General features: G+C 39.5%; 1 protein-coding gene across 1 annotated transcript in view; it reads right to left on the bottom strand.

Annotated features, from left to right (window-relative positions):
* The window catches only part of HK3 (hexokinase 3), a 411,658-nt gene that overhangs the window by 42,806 nt on the left and 347,319 nt on the right, over window positions 1-21,533 (bottom strand). The window contains exon 16 of the mRNA XM_044069296.1: window positions 17,762-17,945. Within this exon, the coding sequence (XP_043925231.1) occupies window positions 17,762-17,945 (184 nt within the window). The remainder of the gene's footprint in view (window positions 1-17,761; window positions 17,946-21,533) is intronic.

The raw sequence follows: 21,533 nt of genomic DNA, 5'->3' as shown, positions 1-21,533 counted from the left end.
TCTCCCCTTACCCCATTTGGTACTTAGCTATAAGTTTTCCAAAGATGCAACAAAATCATTTACATTTTGATATTGCATCTAAGCTGTCTTATGCTGGACCAGTTGTGCCAAGCTTTCTTATACTACACTAGTTATACCATATTTCTAAGTGTCTTGTCATAGCCTCCCCCTTGGTCATTTAATTTCATGGTTTCATACTGTCTGAAAAGTGAACATCTCTTGAATGAGGCTATGTCTTCATTAAACTAAATTTGCCAAATAACACCAAAGCAGGCCTCAGAGTTATACCCCAACTACATATATGGCATAGTCAATAAGAGCTTATCATTATGTGCCACTGTTTTCCCTAAAATAAAACCATTTCCCTATCCAATACATTATTTGCTTATTTATTGACCAAGTGAGTGAAATGACACTGAAGGACTCTCTTGAGCTATGATGTGAGCTATAATAACAAGGGTAAATGCAATATATATGCATCTATAGATATCCTAAACAGAAAATTAAGCAGCATGTTTTTGGAAGGTGCATGAAGTGGAATACTGAAAAAAACAAAACTGGCAAACGAGAACCATGTAAATATCACATAGGTAGATTAGACTTTATATCCAAGAGCTGTGGGGTTAAGCCACCATTGTTGACTTTAACGCTGCATCACGGCTAGTTTCATGGCACAGAGAGTGATAAAGCTTTGACTGAGTCCCAGATGTCTTGGGTTAAATTAGTAGTGCAGGCATGGAGAAGCTGGTGAGGAGAGGTAGAGGGTGATAATAGCGCCTGTTCAGCTCTCTCAGGGCACAGGCTCAGCATGCACCTGCCCCTCAAAGAATCTATTGTGGAGACCACAGTTCACAAACAGTGGTGCCTGCAAAGAAGACAGGACAGTCTAAGAATTACATCACCCATGAAGTAACAAGCTTTACACAGGTATATTGCAGCATGGAAAAGTTTGCCTTACAATTAAAAACAGAACCACCCCCTCAATGAATATCTGAATGACAGGCTTCTAAATCCAGCTGTCATCCTTGGGGAACAAATGGGTCTGTAAAGTCAATAGAGGACTGATGGCTGGCATGTAGCGGGGAGAAAAAATTGTATTAAACCACAAGGTTATACAGGTGCTTTCTCAACCTTATGTGTAATACATAACTATAGTGGGACAAGATAATTATGATAAGCCCAAGAATCCCATATTTTTAGTGCCTTCAAGTTAAACAGGTAAATAAAATCAACCATTAGGGGAATACACAAACATACTAATAGGTTCGTAATTAGGTACTAGGCTATCTGCCCGAGGGCATTTATAAGCCTAACCAGAGTGTGTCGGCTTTTGCCACCCGATTGATTTATTAACTGATCCTCTGTCAAGCAGAGCCAATGAAGTGATCCCAGGGGTGTATTTTCTGTTACTTATCCACTCGTCAAGGTTTCTCTTGAAGAGTGTTAGTGAGGGGCTCTGCCTGATGTAATTTGGAATTTTGTTCCAAAGCATGAGGAGTCTCTGTGACGGGAATCTATCCCTCCAGCATGTTCTATTTATTGTTGTGGTGAGGTTTAGCTCAATAGAGCATGTGGCTCGCAGTGACTTGGATTTCTTTAGGTGGGGCATGTCCATCAATTCTGAGTTGGACATGACTTTGTAGGTCAGGCAGAGATCACCTCTGAGTAAGCGATATGCCACTGAGTACAGCCAGAGTTTTTTCAGTCGGGCTGCATAGGACATATGTTTGAAACCAGTAATCCTCTTAGTGAGGTACTTTTGTGGTCTTTCCGTTGGAAGTGTCTTGTGAGGTACATCCCAAATGGGGCATTATACTCTATGATGGGTCTAATGAGTGACGAGTAGAGGGGCACTATAACCTCTTTATTTCTAGATGCAAACCCTTTAGTAATTAGATGGGCCACATAGTAGGATTTCCTAACTACTTTGGCAATATGATTGTCAAAGGAGAGATTACTACCTACCTGGGTCCCCAGATCTCTTATTACCTCTTCTGTATTAAGAGGGCTGCCACCTATGTGCTAATTCGTGGGTGTTTTGTTTTTCCTAAATGGGATGACTTTGCATTTTTTGGCATTTAGCTTGAGGTCATGACTTTGACACCAGGTGTCCATTTCAGTAAGGCCCTTTTGGATGATGTCCGTGTCAGCCGGAGAGTCAATTATGGCTCCTAATTTGTAGTCATCGGTGAACTTGGTTAGCCATAGTCCTCCTGTGTTTGCCTGTACCTCTGAAAAGTATATGCCGAACAGTAGGGGTCTCAGGACCGAGCCTTGCGGGACACCACTTGTGACTGGTTTAGAGTCGGACCTGGAGCCCGCTATTCTTACCGTGTGAGTTCTGTCTATAAGCCAGTTGGCAACCCATCTCGTGATGTAGGGGTTTATGTTCAGGCTGGTGAGTTTTCGTGTAATACCTGAGTGGGGAATAGTGTCGAAAGCCTTGGCGAGGTCAAGGTAGGCTGTGTGAACCACCTTTCCCTTGTCTATGGCCTTGGTGACTGTCTCAAAGAAGTCAACCAGGTTTAGTAGGCATGATCTGCCCTTAATAAAGCCGAATTGGGTTGGATTAAGTGTTTGGAGGTTCCCAATGTCTTTCTTAATGAGTTCCATGATGATGCGCTCCATAGCCTTGCAGACCAGGCTAGTCAGGCTTATGGGGCGATAATTACCAGGGTCAGTTGTGGACCCTCCTTTGTGGAGAGGAATAACTGTTGCTGTGTGCCATTCTATGAGCATGTAGCCTGTGGAGAGGCTGAGGTTGAACAGCGTGTTTAGGTGGGGGGTTAGTTTGTTCTGTAGTTCGTGCAAGATGCAGCCTGGGACACCATCTGGTCCCACTGACGCTGTGTTTTTGGCTTTTGAAAGGGCTGTTTTCCCTGTGCGTCTGTGATTTTTGGGACACTACACTTTTCCGGTATTATTGTGGGCCCTTTTGGAGGTGAGAGGGGGGTGAAGTTTGCACTGAATCTATCTGCCAGGATGTTGGCAATATCAGTAGGTTCAGTATATTTTGTGCTATTTTGCACTAGTTCAGTACATATCTGCGAGTTGGCATTTGATTCCTGAAATGTCATTCAAATTATCATTACCACACCTTCCAATTGTCCATCCCTAACCTTCCTGTTTAGTCTCCATAAGCCCTCCTGACAACTCAGATCTGAAAATCAATTCCTTCTAAAAGTGCAAATTCCCAGTCTAGCAGTTGGTTAATCTGTCTACTCATGTACTGTTGCTAAAGCTTGGAATTCCCTACCCAGCTCTATCAGAACTATTTACAGTCACATATTCTTCAAAAAGTCTCTAAAACAGCATCTCTTAGCCCTATGGCAATGTACATGTGGCTACGACTACAGAGCATCTTCCCCCATCTTCCCCCATCTGATCTCACTAACTTTTCTCTCCCCTCTGCTTAACAGTTATGCAACTATCTCTTGCTATCTTTACTCTACAGTATCCAAAGCAGATGATACATTGTACTTTGTATATTTTGTATATAATGTATACTGCCTTTGTTATTCTAGCTAGAAATTTATGATAAGATTGCATGTCTGTTTTTTTTAAGTTGTTATCTCTCTATGTATGTAGAAAATGTGATTGTATTTACATTTCTTTTGTATATAGAGCTTTTCTCCCCAGGCCTCCACTGAAAATGGGCACTTTTTGGCCCAGTGGACCATCCCGGTAAACAAATGCAAATAAATAAATTAATGCAGCAAAAGCAAGTGTTGTCTGTGTTTTGGTGGGATATTTGAAGAAACCAGGGTGAGATACCAAACAGTCCAATCTCCTGAGGACATTAAACCTTATCTGTGAACAGATGGGAGGTAGTGATCTACTGGGTCTAGTAAGTCTGCAAGTGGTTCACTCACAAACATTTGTCAGCAGAAGTTGGAAATATTTTGATAGTAGAATTCTGTCATATAGGATTTTCAGACAGCATTCTAGTGGCTTAGAAATACAAAACCAGATGTTGTACCTACAAAAACAAAACTTTAGTGGGGAAAAGTTTTAGCTTTCGACTTTTGTAAATAACCTCAGAGAAAACTAAAGCATCTCATGTGACAAGAAAAGAAATATAGTTAGTTCTGTGATACTTCACAGACCAAAATTATCAGAAACATCTAATTATCTTTTTTTCACATTTGTCCTTCTTGAGAAACCCACATTATAGAATCCTAGTGACATCAGCACAAAACAAATGCCACCTTACCAGTTGCCACAAAATCACAGTCTCAAACATTCAGTTTAAACATTAAATTAGTCTTAGAAAAGCTTCAGCATGGAATCTACAAGACTTTGAGACCGGTTTTCCTTAAGGTGTCTTCTTCCACAGGATGCTGCTATATGAATCCTGTTCACATTTCCACTATAGTTGTTAGTAAATTACTTGATTTCAGATCTACAACACTTGACTCAAAATATTCCTATTTTCAAACTCCCTATCTGTCTGTCTAACTGTTAACCTGGTATGTTCTGCTGAGCAGCCATCAGTTTCCTTATAGGTCTGGGGAGAAAAGTTCCACATAAAGTGCATAATAAGCAAATCTCTACAATGGGATGGTGCAATGAATATCAGACTCCAAATACAAAAACTCACTAAACATAGTATCATAGTAAGGACAAAAACGTCATATACATGAAGTGAAGATATTATGATTAAGTTAATGTAACGTGAAGAAGCTCACTGGCATCCAATAAATACAGGGGAACTGATAAGGTGAAGACAAAGGGTGTCTGTGGCAAACACAACATAAACTTACCATAGTAAGCCCTTGTATAATAGCTAGTATTCTCATATACCCTCATCTCACACTATCCTCTACGCTATTCCACTACCAGTTTAATAAGTTAAACTGAATCATCTAACTTACAAAACTTTCTACTACTATCTTGCTAATAATTTTATATATCCCCTTTTCTTACAGTTTTGCCTTTTGTGTATAAACTTAACCCTGAAGTCTCACACCATTCCAAGACATACCTGGCTTCCTGACAGAGAAAACAACCTCCTAACAGGGATCCTCCACTGCTCTCATTAACTTCTTTGCTTGTCCTAAAGAACTGCCCAGAAAAGGGTATGTATCCTAATGGGAAAAATATCTTTACTTGTTACTGTTGTATTTAACCCTGCCTATGATTGCTAGCAGCCTACCGCAGACTTTTCTTACCCCACTATTTTTCAACCCTCTCGACACTTCTCTAAGTGCTCCTGTTATTGACTGTTTGTCCACGAGGTGGCAGCATATACCTACTGCAAACTATTCCTTTTATCTCCCACGTTAAACAAATACTGAAACATTTCTAAAAGATCGATTATTACCCTGTTTTCAGCCTACAATCTCTGTGACCCTCTCTGCACCTACCTATCAATAATTATAGTAAACCAGTGCTTCATCTTCATACCTTCCTACCTCTGAGCTTACCTTTCAGTCCACTGATTGTTCTTCGCAGTGTTGCCTTCTTCCTGCATCTTCTGTGTGGCGACATGTGTGAATGGGCGTTCCTTCGTTGAAGGTTGTGCATTAGGCCCGGCAAGCCAACACATAAAACTCTACTGCCAATCATTAGTGTACCGGAGTTCCGCTGTGGCGACCCTAACCGGGAAAAGCCGAAAGACACAAACAAAGTGTTGCCTTCTTCCTTCTCTTTGGCTCCATGCCTGGCTTCTTCACAATCAACCAGATATACTGTCCATCTCTGAAACCTGGTTAAAACCCCACATAAAAGACTCTGAACTAATACCACCCAACTACTGCATAGTCAGAAAAGATAGAACAAACAAAAGGGTTGGGGGAGTTGCTCTCCTCTACTCATCCTCCCTCTCTGTTACTCCCTTCACTAAACCTAGTCCACAATTTAATAATGCAGAACTAATTCCAACCCTACTTCAGATAAACAAACATAAATTCATCTGCATTGTTTCCCTTTACATCCCTCCTGGAGACAATGTCACAATATTCAAAGACATCCTCTCTTGGTTTTCTACCAACGTAACTAACAAGACCATCATCCTGGGTGATGTAAACATCAACTGGGCCACTATTCAATCCCTAAAATCCCTAAAATTTAAGGACAAATGCTTTATAAAATAAACTTATGACAATATTGACTGAAAAGTCAAAAGACAGATAGTCAAAATGTTGAAACCTCAAAATATCGAAAAGAGAAATTTGCCCTTTCACCACTGTTGTGCCATCTCGGAGTTGGAATATATGGTTAGCAGGGGATGTGGGTGGTGCAGGAGTGCTTGCCCCATTAATTAAACAGGTTTCAATATTTTGACTTGTCAATATTTTGAAATGTTGATGTTATGAATGATACATATATATATATGTATAATATATATATATATATATATGTATGTATAATATATATAAATGTGTGTGTGTGTGTGTATTTGTATGTATACAGACACGCAAACACATACACACATGTTGTAGCACTGGTACCTTTAAACTTGCTACTTTAGAAGGGTCTTGTAGCTTAGTGATAGCTGGTCCCTTTAAGGTTACTAACCCAGAAGCAGGCAAGATGGTTTGAGTTAAGGAGGAACAGTTGCACACATAGATATTTAAAGCCCATTACTTTGATGCAAAGCAAGTTTGTAACCTTTGGGTCTGAAGAGGGTCCTAGTAGGATTCTAGAAGGAATTCCTTATATTAGAAGGAAGGCAATATGGAAGGTATTATCTGATAGAAATGAGATGGGACACTTAAAATGACAACCCAGCTGGATTTATCCTTGTATATGTGGATAACTTTCTTGGGTGGCGTAAGCCAGGGAACCTTGTTGGCTAGACTTACGTAGGCCCTTGGGCCGATAGGCTGATACCTACCTATGAACCTATAAGAAGAAGATATTTTGGTTTATTCCTGCCTATGGAACTGAAAGAGAGAGATGCTTTATTGCTTTGAGGTGTTGATAAGTTCATTTATTTTGCCTGCTAATGTGCCAGAACTGTCTATAAGAGAATATTGTCCCTCAAAGTAAAAAAGTATTGTTTGCAACTTGAACTATGAAAAGATTGTGCTGATCAGGAACCAGAAAAGAGATGATAAATAATTTTGACTGCATTCTGAAATGTTTGGTATGAACTGCATTTTCTTTTTTTTTTTTCTAAAACAGACATGAGTTAAACTGGAAAGCTGGTTCCAGTGTGGGGATTATATATGTACCATTAAAATTGTGCTTGCTATTTTTTGAGAGAAGGTTTCACCCACAGGGGTGTGGGGGTGTTTGCCCTCCTTTAAAGAGTCTATTTTTCTCTGATGTTGCTTTGGCAAAATGGACTTTAGAGAAAGTTGATATAATTGAATTGCCCCCCCCCCCACAAACCCATGTATGTGTATATGTGTGTGTGTGTGTGTGTGTGTGTGTGTGTGTGTGTGTGTGTGTGTGTATATATATATATATATATATATATATATGGGTCTACTTTGAATAAGCAAAAGCTCATATAAACAAAACCTCTGTTGCTGAGATGAGTTTGCCAAAATTCCATAAAATTGAAAACTGTAAAGAACGAATCACAGAAAACCAAAAACAGCTGTCAGATACTTCTTATCAATTTATAAAACGATCTTCAGATAAAAAATAAACAGAAACCTTCTGATAAGCTACATTTTCAAATAACTCACCTTACACCGCAATAACAAACTCCCACAACTGACTCTTCCCATAATTTCATAAGACCTTAAAGAAATATTACTGTAAAAAATACACTGTATTCTGTTCCTGCACATTTTCCTATGAAAAACATACATTGCAAACCAGTCTGCACTAAAATATACATACCCAAATTAATTCACAGGAAAAATAAAAGTCTCATTGAAAAATAAGTCACCACACTTGCTTTCTAACATCATTTTTGCTGGGGGATAAGCCACCCCTGCACCCCCAGAGCCCTCCACACACCCTGCAAATTAATTATACTAACTCTGAGATCGCACTACCTTGGGGTAAAGGGAATTTTTACATCTGTTTTACTAATGCTGCAACTGACTATAAGTCAAGAACTGCTGTTTGGATTTCTGTGATTTGTTCTTTTCAGTTTTTGATTTTATGCAATTTCGGCAAACTCATTTCAACAATATGGGTTTCGTTTATATGAGCTTTCGCTCATTCAAAGTACACCCATATATAAATATATATATATATATATATATATATATATATATATATATATATATATATATATATATATATATATATATAGGTCCCTATCAGATTATTGAAGTTTCAAAACTTTGAAAGTCATATGGTCGGGACCATATGATTGAAGTTTTGAAACTTTGAACGTTTTGAATGGAGATCGTGGTGCAGCACGGAACTTGAAATGGACCCTTTTCCACAATGTAATGCGATCAGTATGTGTGAGAAATTGTATTCTATGTCAAAGAATATGTCATTGGATAGTGCTTCCTGTTTCTAAGCAAGATTCTAATGTTCTAAACAGAATAAGTGTGAGACAATTCCAGGAATTCAAGAAACACCGGACTTCTAAAAATAAAATCTATTTGCATATAATTGATAGCATTTGCTTGGGATGTTTTGTTGCAGGATCCTATGTTAGGTAAAGGGCAGATAATCAAAAGAATGCATGATGATGATTATCAAAACAATGAATGTTGTTTGTCTTTTGGCTTTTCCCGGTTAGGGGTCGCCACAGCGGAACTCCGGTCCGCTAATGATTGGCAGTTGGTTTTTATGGTGTTGAGTTGCCAGCCCAATGCCCAACCTTCAATGAAGGCACACCCATTCAACGCATGTCTTTCGAATGCCCACTCGACCATGGGGAGGACATGCAGACTCCACACAGAAGGCACTCCCAACCCAAGCCGAGAATCGAATGGGAGAACCTCTTGCTGTGAGGCAACAATGCTACTGCTGCACCACCACGGATGATGCTTTAAAATACTCAAATATTTTAATTATGAAATATCCATCCAGATTCTGAATTATTTTCCTTATTGTTACCCAAGTAACTATGCCTGCAAACTAACTGGGCTGTTGGGCTGGTCATGAAAATTGTTCCACTCCAGAGTCCATCCTGACCTGTAGTGTAAAAAAAAGTGCTTTCAAAATACAATAATCTCTGTATTATATTAATATTCTCTTTGGCTTTATAACCATCAAATTACTAAAATCTCAGTATTAAGTTAATATTTTCCTTATCGCTAAAACCTTCAGAAAGGTCCTGTGCCATATATTAGCTAGGTATTGAACTCCCTCTGTGACCCAAGAAAGCAACAATGCCTAGCTGCAGTAACTGGAATCACTCAGTATTAAACCTGGAATGTTGTGTTAAGGCCATGATTTAAGCAGTTGCAACATAAAACGCCACTGCAGCATGGGATTTAAGGGAGCATGGGAAATTGCATAAGCATATCCTAGATGTACAGGGCAATGAGGTACAGATAGCAGGACAGAAACAGAAGGGGAAAGGTAGGATATATCACACAGCTGTCAGAAGAGGTAAAGTGTGCACCACAGGTATGTCCTGCTGAGCCATGAATGTGTGTAGTTCCAGCAAAATGTTGTAAACCACAGAAAAAGCAGAAACACACAAAACAGACATTCTGACTGCCTCACAATGCATGTCAATGACCAGATTTTCAATGTAGCAAATGCAAACAGGGAGAAAGCCAATAAATACAATATGATCCTTCTACTGTGCCAGTGTCTCCCCATTACCTGACACACAGACCAAGTCACTTGCAGTCACAGGAGGATGAGGAAGTTGGGTGAGTTGGGGTGTAGTGATAACTATTTCACTTGCAGGGGGAGTATATTAAAGTGTAAGCCATAGATGTTCTGCACAAACAGTATGTAATTTGAATTGTTTGAGTCACGGATATAACTGGCCAGAGCAGATATTATGCTACCCATGGAGGCTATATGTGTACATGTATACCACAGCACATTTCCACAATGGGCATGGGGGAGGGGGTAAACTATCCCATGACAATGGAAGATAATGGACAGCCAAAATGAGTACTGTAGGGGGCAACATGTAGGTGAGACATGCAGCCATGTGGAGGAACAGAAAGGCCAGCAGAAGCATATTTGTAGGCACACATTGTTGCTGTTCAGGAGATATGACAGACTACAAGACCATCTCAACCCCCCCCAAGCAAGGCTTGGACAGACAAAAGTGAAGGCAGTTCACAAAAGCAGACTATGTATTCCACATGCCAAATATGGTAATTAATGCTGATAGTGCATCACAGAAGTAACACAACTTACAGCACAGATCTCACACTATCTCAGTGCAGTAACAAGGACAATGGAGGCAAAATAATTACTTTAAGCTGTGCCTAATCTTTTATATGCTTTACTCCCTGGGGGCAGTCTTATCAAACAGAGCCATGGGTAATGCAGAAATAATTAAAATCACAGATGCCTGTGAGTGCTTTGCTACCTGATAAAGGGTAACAATTAATCCTCAACAGGAGGGCCAACAGAGTTTCCTGGAGCATACACAGAAGTTGTACACGCCAAGGCAAGTAGATGTCTTCTACAACACGATAACAACAAAAACCAGGAGGCAGAGTGAAGCCAAAGTCCATGCACAAAATAAAATAAAATAAAAACCAACTTGACAATGCAGTCCATAAGAATAGTTTAATATAACAAAGCTTTCAGGTTCAACAACACTTCATCAGTGAATAAAATTAGCAAATTGTACCATACTTATATAGTAATTATAACACAGCCAATAAAATCATTAATTAATACAATTAAAAGTTTTAAAGCAAAAAAAAAAATCTAATGCAGGCACATTTGCCTTTATCTTAAAATAGGTTTCACTGATACTGTCTGGTTCAACCCAGGAACAGAATCAGCTTGCATTCGAAGAATCCATTCATATTCCTTTATCTCAAGTTTATTGTTAATGTCCCCTCTCCTCACATGCTTAAAAACTTTACCTATTACCCTAAATGTAAAAATATGATTGCTTCCATATTCATTGGTATGTTTAGCTAAAGAACTGGATGATAAAATAATATCTGTAAGCGGTCCAGTACATTTGTACCCATTAGCCATCCAATTGTTACCACGTTTCATGATATCTGTGAAGTGAAATACGTGAATTATATAATAAAGGACAATTTAAGAAGTTTTACAATTTGTCAAAGTTAGAGTGTGATTCTTTCTTAAATAAGCTAGGAATAAACATTGCATCATACACACTGGATTGCCAGATAGCTCACAAATAGGACATAGGAGATCGAAACAGGGAATCTACTTCCTCAAAAGAGACCAGTCACCAATAGAGTCCCTCAGAGCTCAGTGATGTGATCTGTCCTGTTTAGCATCTATTTCTGAAGTAAAAGCCAATAACAAAGGGCTCTGGATATCTAACTTTGCAGATGGATGCAAGTGAGAAATCACAAATGACTTAGCCATCCTGCAGGAAGGTTATCCCAAACAAATAAATGGTGCCAGAATCATAGACTGAAATTAAATGTCAAAAAAAAAATGACTGTATCCTTTGGAAAGTTGTCTACCTAGGGGAACTACCACATTGACAATGTGCCCCTACGAATTGACCCAGTTGTTCAGGATTTGGTACCTTAGGAGGACAGTGACCTAACTTTTGACTAACGTGTCTACTGCCATAAGAAAGTCCTTACATATTGTGCAGACAAACAAAGGGATTGCATCTAGCTCTAGAGATGGCATTGCTCCCCTTTACTCAGCCCTTATTAGGCCAGTCATTGAGTATAATGCCCCCATGGCATGTATCTGTCCAGACACAATGCAACAACTGGAATGCCCGCAGACCCACAGAGATACCTTACTAAAAGAATACAAGGCCTACATAATATGTCCTTCGTGAACTGACTCAACGCTCTGCCATTATATTCAGTATCCTACATACAGTCTGCTAAGGGGTGACGTGTCTGGCATACAAGGCAATCTCCTTACCAATACTGATGGACCTACTGCACATCAGAAAGTCAAATGGCATCAAAAATACTCAGTACAGGAATTTAAACTTCTTCTGAAACATCAACACAAGAATTTGAAGGGACAGGTAACACTCTCAGAATATACCACTGCTCTAGAATACTCTTCATACACATAAAACAAAGCTCATCACTGTCCATATTGAAGTGCAACTTGGATCTATGGATGGATACTAAAATATTTACCCCAGGACTGCCTTCTGTACTACTAATGGAAATGGTTATCCCTTGCATGGGCTCCCTCGGACTATCTATTCTATGATCCCAGTTATTTTCATTAGGAGTAACATATAATTATCGACCAGAGGATGGGTAAGGCGAATCTAACACCAAATGGGATAGGCTGATTCCAGCGTCAAATGGGAAATTGGCTAGACTTAAAATGACCCACAAGGGCAGCTAGCTTTGCACTTACCAATGAACCTACAAACCTACATGATGGGTACATGCATAGCTCCAAATGGAGAAAACTGTCTTGAAAGAAATTCCGTTAGGAGGATTGAGTCCAAACTGCTGGGAAATGAGAGAGTTTAGGGAGCATGGAGCACATGGAATTAGAAAAGATAAAACATGCCTAGGCATACAGACCTGAGTAACAACATAGGGGGAGAAAAAATACTCATTTGCCAGGAAGAAGCAAATGGACTCTTTTAAGAATCTTCTGCTTTGCCTAATAGGTGCAGAGTGCAGTGAAAGTAATGGTATATCGTTCAGCATGTGGCCTTTTGAGAGCACTATGGGAATTTGAGTCTGAGCTAGATAAAGGTAACAGGAAAACGGACACAGGATTTGGAACACAGTCACTTAACTAATTAATTATTTTTTTTTTTAAAGGAAGGCAAACACCCCCACACCCCCGTGGGTGAAACCTTCTCTCAAAAAATAGCAAGCACAATTTTAATGGTATATATATATATATATATATATATATATATATATATATATATATATATATATATATATATATATAATCCCCACACTGGAACCAGCTTTCCAGTTTAACTCATGTCTGTTTTAGAAAAAAAAAGAAAATACAGTTCATACCAAACATTTCAGAATGCAGTCATTTATCATCTTTTTTCTGGTTCCTGATCAGCACAATCTTTTCATAGTTCAAGTTGCAAACAATACTTTTTTACTTTGAGAGACAATATTTTCTTATAGACAGTTCTGACACATTAGCAGGCAAAATAAATGAACTTATCAACACCTCAAAGCAATAAAGCATCTCTCTTTTTCAGTTCCATAGGCAGGAATAAACCAAAATATCTTCTTCTTATAGGTTCATAGGTTCATAGGTAGGTATCAGCGTATCGGCCCAAGGGCCTACGTAAGTCTAGCCAACAAGGTTCCCGGGCTTACGCCACCCAAGAAAGTTATCCACATATACAAGGATAAATCCAGCTGGGTTGTCATTTTAAGTGTCCCATCTCATTTCTATCAGATAATACCTTCCATATTGCCTTCCTTCTAATATAAGGAACTCCTTCTAGAATCCTACCAGGACCCTCTTCAGACCCAAAGATTACAAACTTGCTTTGCATCAAAGTAATGGGCTTTAAATATCTATGTGTGCAACTGTTCCTCCTTAACTCAAACCATCTTGCCTGCTTCTGGGTTAGTAACCTTAAAGGGACCAGCTATCACTAAGCTACAAGACCCTTCTAAAGTAGCAAGTTTAAAGGTATCAGTGCTACAACATGTGTGTATGTGTTTTCGTGTCTGTATATATACAAATACACACACACACACACATTTATATATATTATACATTCATTCATAACATCAACATTTCAACATTTCAAAATATTGACAAGTCAAAATATTGAAACCTGTTTAATTAATGGGGCAAGCACTCCTGCACCACCCACATCCCCTGCTAACCATATATTCCAACTCCGAGATGGCACAACAGTGGTGAAAGGGCAAATTTCTCTTTTTGATATTTTGAGGTTTCAACATTTTGACTATCTGTCTTTTGACTTTTCAGTCAATATTGTCACAAGTTTATTTTATAAAGCATTTGTCCTTGAATTTTAGGGATTAATTGTTATATGGTCATGTGACATATTGTTTAATTGAGTCTATTATAAGGAGGGGTTTTAATGATGTGGGTGTGTTTCTGAAGAAGTCTCAGTCTTTCTCCAAAGCAAAAATCACAGCATCCATGGGACCTGATGGTGTCCCCCTGTGCTGTGCTCCTTAAATCAACGAGGAGGAATTAAACCTGCAAGGACAGCTGTCTTTTAATTTAATCACCCCTGGCGATAACTACTGCTGAGTGCATCACAAGCTGCACGTGGTCCACTGGTCCCAAAGGTCACAAGCCCATTAGCCTTCCCATCGGGTATCATTGAAAAACTCATCAGCTTAAATGTTAACCCATACATCACAAGATGGGTTGCAAACTGGCTGAGGTGACAGAACCCACAGGGTCAGAGTTGCTGGCGCCATGTCAGACTCAAAGCCTGTCACAAGTGGTGTACCACAGTCAGTAAACACATCTGACACAGATATCCTTCAGAGGGGTCTCACAGAAGCGGATAACTGGTGCAGAGCCATGGCCTAAAGTTAAATGCCAAAAAATGCAGTCATACCCTTGGTGGCAATCCACTGAGCATAGAAGAAGTTATCAGGGACCTGGGGACCCAGGGTGATAGTAGTCTGTCCAGACCAATGATTGAGTACAATGCCCCATTCGGATGTATCTGACCCGACACTTGCAGCAGCTGGGAGAGGCCACAAAGTTCCTCACCAAAAAAGGATAAAGGGTCCACATCTGTCCTCTGCCGCCCGACTGGAAAGAACTCTCTATTCAGTGGTCGCTACGCTTGCTCAGAGGCTCACCTTTGCCTAACATACAAGGCCATGTCGAGAGCACCTCTGGGGCCTTGTTCAAGAGAAATTTGATTATCAGGATCAGGGAGATCAGATATACCCCCCAGTCATCAACAAGCCTGCAGCACAGAGGCACAGCAAGCAAAATAATAATGGGTATATACCCCCTAGTAGGAGGGAAACGTTGAGCCTAGGCTTGCTAAGCGGTGAATAGTAGTAGCCCGAAACCAGAGCAACATGAAAAACACAGTGAGCAAGTTAAAGCATTTAAAAAGTGTGTAATAAAGCTTGAGATATCTACAGACTGGATTTTCTGTCATCTACTTCGGTGCTTTAACAGTGTTCTCTGTGTTTATTGTATCATTATTTAGTACTATTCATAGGTTCATAGGTTCATAGGTTCATACTATCAGTGATGTCAATGCTCAATTGTTTGCCAGAAAACCACCAATTTTATGAAGAACGGACCAAAAATAAGAGGCAAAAATCTGGACAGTTGATAAGCATGATGATCAGTGTAAAGGAGAGAACTTTAAGTTTTTCCCAAAATAAAAGCTTGTTCTTGTAGCATTTGAATTGCTTATGCCTTTTATTTAACATTTAGTTGTCCCCCAATTATTTTTAGCTTTATCCAGATTTCTTGCACTGAGAGGTTGAGAGATATCCTGGCCATGGATATGTTTTGCCCTGCAAAATTTCATGTTTTTACAAAAGTGTCCCACTTTGGGCATTTTAAAAGATGGCACCCCTACTAATTCTTGGCTTGCATGCTTCAAGTTTGCATTTTGGACATATATGTTGGACAGATGGCATTTTGAGTGCTTAGCAGGTTTTGTGAATAATCACTGCTGCACTGTTTTGCAGCACCATTATCTCACATGTACCCCCCTCTCTGGAAATATAAGGGAATATTCCTTTTTCCCCGCTGTAGTGGGATCTCGGAGTGAGAATATAAATGTAGGGGTGTGGGGGGGTGCAGTATAATTGTGTTTAGTGTGTTTTTTTTTTTTTGGTTTAGGTTTTATTTTTGTTTTTAGTGTGTGTTTTTTTCTGGTTTAGATTTTATTTTTGTTTGTTTTTACACAAACATAAGTAAGGTCGCAAATTTACATTTTGATGAAACGTAAATTCGCTGGATCAAAGTAGATCCATGATATATATATATATATATATATATATATATATATATATATATATATATATATATATATATATATATATATATATCTATATATTTATATATATATATATATATATATATATATATATATATATATATATATATACACACATGTGTGTGTAATTATACAATGACCAAATTACCTACAGCCATATTTTACACCATTGAGTGGTTAGCTCTGCCAAAGCACACAGTCTGTGATCCATGTTCTCCTATCTTGAGGATACTGCACACCATAGTAGATGCCCAAAGCAGTTGGTCTGTACAACTCTTCCCCTTATAGGGCACCATGTAGAGTCTGTTCTGCTGCCCAGAGCTCCATTCATTGGTGAGTTTGAGATGGAAACACCCAGCATGTTTTCGGACATGGGAGAAATCCCACAGAGACACAGGGAGAACATGCAAACTCCAAACAGGTACTGGTCAGAAACGAACCTTGTACCTTGTGCATGGTAGGTGAAGACCTTAACCACTAAGCCATCTGGTCAATCCTAATGAAGGCAGGAGTGTGGCACTGAATTGAGAGAGTTGGTGACAGTTAACATGATACCCCGACCTCATGTAAAAAAATGGGAAAAAGGGGGTTGATGATGATGATGATGTGTAATTATACAATGGTATTTCTTTAGTATTCAAAAACATGCACAATGATTAGTCAGCCCAACCAGCACGTATGTTGTAAATCGAGCATATACCAATAGAAAAAAGTCCTGTATGCTAAGGCTTTGCAATTTTCTTGAACTAAAAGGTTGAGAGGTATGTACAGAAGGCATAGACAATACAATGAAAATCATGTATGTTATGCAAAACTAAAAAATATGTACCTGATTTTCCTTGTATTTTTGCCCTGTATCTCTCTCTCTCTCTCTCTCTCTCTCTCTCTCTCTCATACCTCTAAACTGTCCTTCCATGTTGTTTCCACATTCACAATTTTTTTTTTAAAAAAAAAAAAAAAAAGGGAAGAAACAACAAAGAGCTTCCTTTCCCTGTTGCTTGCATTGCAAAGCACTGATGTACTGCATAAGTGTGGGAGTGTAAGTCCCATACGCATGCATAGTACATCAACAAAGCCGAAGAACACCATAGCACAGTTATTTAAAAATATTATTAAAGAAAAGTAAGTAATTTCTTTCTTAAATAACATCATTGTATAATAGTAATAACCAGCTTCAGCCATATGATCAAACCACAACAACTGTGGGTAAATCTTCAAAATACCATATCCACTTGTCAGTTATTGCTAAAATATATGAATACACACATATATAGATAGAAATAATTTTTTAATATATATACATATATGCACTATATATATATATATATATATATATATATATATATATATATATATATATATATATATATATATATATATGTGTGTATGGGATCTGCTCTTGGTCTGTAGTAGTGTAGTAATCCCAGACCACCTGCATGAGAAGGAGGGGGCTTGCCTCTAAAAATTCAGATGCTGATCACAGGTTTTACAGCTGACACCGTTTTCCATCAAACTATTTTCATCTTCCTCCATACAACCACCAACCCATTCCCTGATCACTGTAAGCTACATACTTTCACAACTCATTTCAATCTCCACAGAAATGCACATACACCAAGATTCCACTATGACTAAGAAATGCACACAGATGCATTATATCCTCTTTAGATGTACAGTACCGATGCAACTCTCACCCAAATAAGCTTCATCACAGCTAAATTTCAACTTCTCTATCAGCTTATGCAGTCTCTTTAGTACACTAGCAGAACTTACCTCTGCTTCCCAGGATTGATTGAAGCTTTATCAACTATCTGATCGTACTGTGTCACAAAGACATCAAGACACCCATTGTCTCCAAAGGCTCCCCACTCCATGTTGATACACATCTGTCCAATGTCTCCCTCCACGTTCTTGATATTGGACATTTCTTCCATGTAACAGGCATTGCTTCCAGTTCCTACAAACAAATGCATCATTACTCCTCGACACAAGAAAACAATGTTACCTTTTGACACATATCCTTTTCTCTTGCTATGTTTCTTGCGTGTGGACTCATCATTGCTGTTTTTCCATAGTCCAGTATGTCAGTCAGTTTCCCTACCTTTTTCAATGTTCCACAGGGAAAAAAATCTATCGCCAATACTTCTATGAACTATTTTAAAGAAGTCTGTGGTTCTAATGCTGTTTTTATATAACCTTTTTTTTATAATCAAACATTATCGGATAGCCGTCCAGCCATGCAAATGGTCATGTTGGATGGAAAAGTGAAACAGACAAATAACAAGAATGTTTCTGTTCAAAATCAGTTCCAAATTCCAGTACAGAATTTTAAAATGCAGACGTGACCACTTGCTAAGAATGGTACCATAAGGCTGTTTATTCATTTCTACTTGTTTGGTACTCTTCTGTCTGATTTTATGTCTTGGCATATCAGCAAGAGATAACTAAACTCAGTCAAGCAGTTAAAGACAACTGCAAAAGGATGCCTGGCCTTGAGGTAGTTATACCTCTACAATGCTGAAACACTAAAGCTGATATCTCAACACCTGTAAAATGTGACTGCTTTCTATTCATAGGTTCATAGGTTCATACTAGGCTATCTTCCCTAGGGCATTTATAAGCCTAGCCAGAGTATGTTTGGCTTTCGCCACCCATTTTAAATTAATTTTGTTATGCCCTTTTTCGAGGTTAGTATACTGTGCCTCTGTCTAACAGTGACACAGAAGTGATACCCGGGGTAAACCTACGATCTCCCACCCACTCATCAAGATTCCTCTTGAAGAGAGTCAGTGAGGGACTCTGCCTAACCTGGACTGGGATTTTATTCCAGAGTGAAGGGAGCCTCTGGGTTATGAATCTGTCCCTCCAGCATGTCCTATTTATTTCAGAGCTGAGGTTCAAGTCTCTCGAGCGCGTAGCTTGATGGGATTTGGATTTTTTGAGGTGCAGCATGTCCCTTAATTCCGGGTTGGACATGGCTTTATACGTCAGGCACAGATCGCCTCTGAGCAGGTGGTATGCCACTGAGTAGAGCTGGAGTTTCTTTAACCGGGCAGCATATGGCATCTGTTTGAGCCCTTTGATCCTCTTGGTGAGGTACTTTTGGGGTCATTCCAGTTGCTGCAGGTGTTTGGTAAGGTACATCCCAAAAGGGGCATTGTACTCGATTATGGGCCTGATGAGGGATGAGTAAAGAGGCACGATGACCTCTCCTGATCTAGATGTGAATCCCTTCATGATTAGGTGGGCTATATAAAATGTTTTTCTAACCACTTTGGCCACGTGGTTGTCAAATGAGAGATTGCTATCGACTTGGGTCCCCAGGTCCCTAATTACTTCTTCTATACTTAATGGATTACCACCTATGTGGTAATTTGTGGGCACTTTGTTTTTGCCAAAGGGGATGACTATACACTTTTTGGAGTTTAGCTTGAGGCCATGGCTCTGGCACCAGTTGTCTGTTTCTATGAGGCCCTTTTGGAGGATGCTTGTGTCGGCTGGAGAGTCGATTATGGCGCCCAGTTTGCAGTCATCTGCGAACTTGGTCAGCCACAGTCCTTCCATGTTGGCCTGTACCTCCGAGAAATATATACCGAACAAGAGAGGTCCCAGGACTGAGCCTTGTGGGACGCCACTTGTAACTGGTTTGGAGTCTGACATGGCTCCAGCAATTCTAACCATGTGGATTCTGTCCTTGAGCCAGTTTGCAACCCATCTAGTAACATAGGGGTTTATATTTAAGCTGGTGAGCTTATCTATAATGCCCAAGTGGGGTATTGTATCGAAGGCTTTTGTGAGGTCCAGGTAGGCTGTGTGGACCACCTTCCCTTCGTCAATGGCCTTGGTGACGGTTTCAAAGAAGTCGACCAGGTTTAAGAGGCAGGATCTGCCCTTAACAAAGCCGAACTGGGTAGGATCCAGTGTCTGTAGGTCCCCAATATCTTTATTTATGAGGTCCATGATGATCCTTTCCATAGCTTTGCAGACCAAGCTAGTCAGGCTTATGGGGCGACAGTTTCCAGGGTCCATTGAGGCACCACCTTTGTGGAGAGGGAACACTGTTGCTGTACGCCACTCTTTGGGTACATATCCTGTAGTAAGGCTGAGATTGAACAGTAGTTTTATGTTTGGGTTTAGCTCTTCTTGGAGTTCATGTAGGACGCAGCCCGGGACACCATCTGGTCCCATTGATGCTGTGTTTTTTGCTTTGGAGAGGGTGGCTCTTACCTGAGCATCTGAGATTTCAGGGGGGCAGCACTCTGCTGGGATAGATATTTGCCCTTTTGGTGGGAAAGGGGGGGGAGAAGTTTGCGCTGAACCTGTCAGCTAGGATGTTGGCAATGTCTGTGGGTTCGGTGTATTTTTTGTCATTTTGGACTAATTCTGAGCATATCTGGGAATTCCCACCCAGGTTCCTAACATAACTAAAGAAAGCATTGTGATTATCCTTAGTGTCCTGTGCAATTTTTCTCTTGAAGCTGGCCTTAGACGATTTTATGAGTGCCCGTAGTTTTTTGCTAATACTGATCAGAGATGCCTTCCCTTTTTGGGATTTTGCTCTATCATGTAGTAGCTTCCTCCTTCTATTGTATAGCTTGTTTATGGCTGGGGTCCACCAGACAGGACGTCTGCCTTTGGAGGATTGGGTCTTGGTTTTATTTGGGATTGCATGATCCATGCATTCATGAAGGTGTTCATAGAATGCATTTATAAAGGATTCTTCAGGCTACATTAGTAGCATTCGTCCTCATATTATACCTTGTCTCCTCATTAGACCTCTACAATGCTGAAACACTAAAGCTGATATCTCAACATGTGTAAAATGTGACTGCTTTCTATTCAGGCTACATTAGTAGCATTCGTCTTCATATTATACCCTGTCTCCTCATTAGACCTCTACAATGCTGAAACACTAAAGCTGATATCTCAACACGTGTAAAATGTGACCGCTTTTTATTCAGGCTACATTAGTAGCATTCGTCCTCATATTATAGCCTGTCTCCTCATTTTCCTAACTCTCACTACTTGTAGCTCTCCTGTTTGTATACAGTCTCAGCCTTCCCTGTACTGTTTTTCAGTTTCTTATACATCTTCAATCCTCTGCAAACACTCCTTACACCTCACTTACCTGTTTTGCAATGCCTGCTTGCAGTTGCTCTAGCCTCATCACTTTATAACTTCTCTTTCCAGCTACTGCCTTTCTGTGCTTCTCGCTCCTGTTTTTTCACTTTCTTCATATCCCTTGCCCTTATAAGTAACATGCACTTTCTCTTTGTTTTCTTCATTTGGTCATCAAACGACTGCTTCTGTAGTGTTTTTAATGCTCTGACTGTGGTTAAATTGAAAATGTATAGGAGGTAAATCAAATAGTTTACATTTTAAATGCAGAATGGGTTTAAACAGCAGGGGTCTATAAATCATGTATTACACTACTTCCACATAACACTTAACTGTATATCTGTAAAAAGTCAAGTCAAACATCTTGGGGTGTTTGTTTTCAGAGTTGTCAAATAATTTCAATATAGAGCATAGGATGAATCCCTGA

This window comes from Protopterus annectens, chromosome 4.part0 (assembly GCF_019279795.1).
Source record: "Protopterus annectens isolate FY-2018-M chromosome 4.part0, PAN1.0, whole genome shotgun sequence".
Classification (NCBI taxonomy): Eukaryota; Metazoa; Chordata; order Ceratodontiformes; family Protopteridae; genus Protopterus; species Protopterus annectens.
This window is presented reverse-complemented; position numbering and strand designations above follow the sequence as displayed.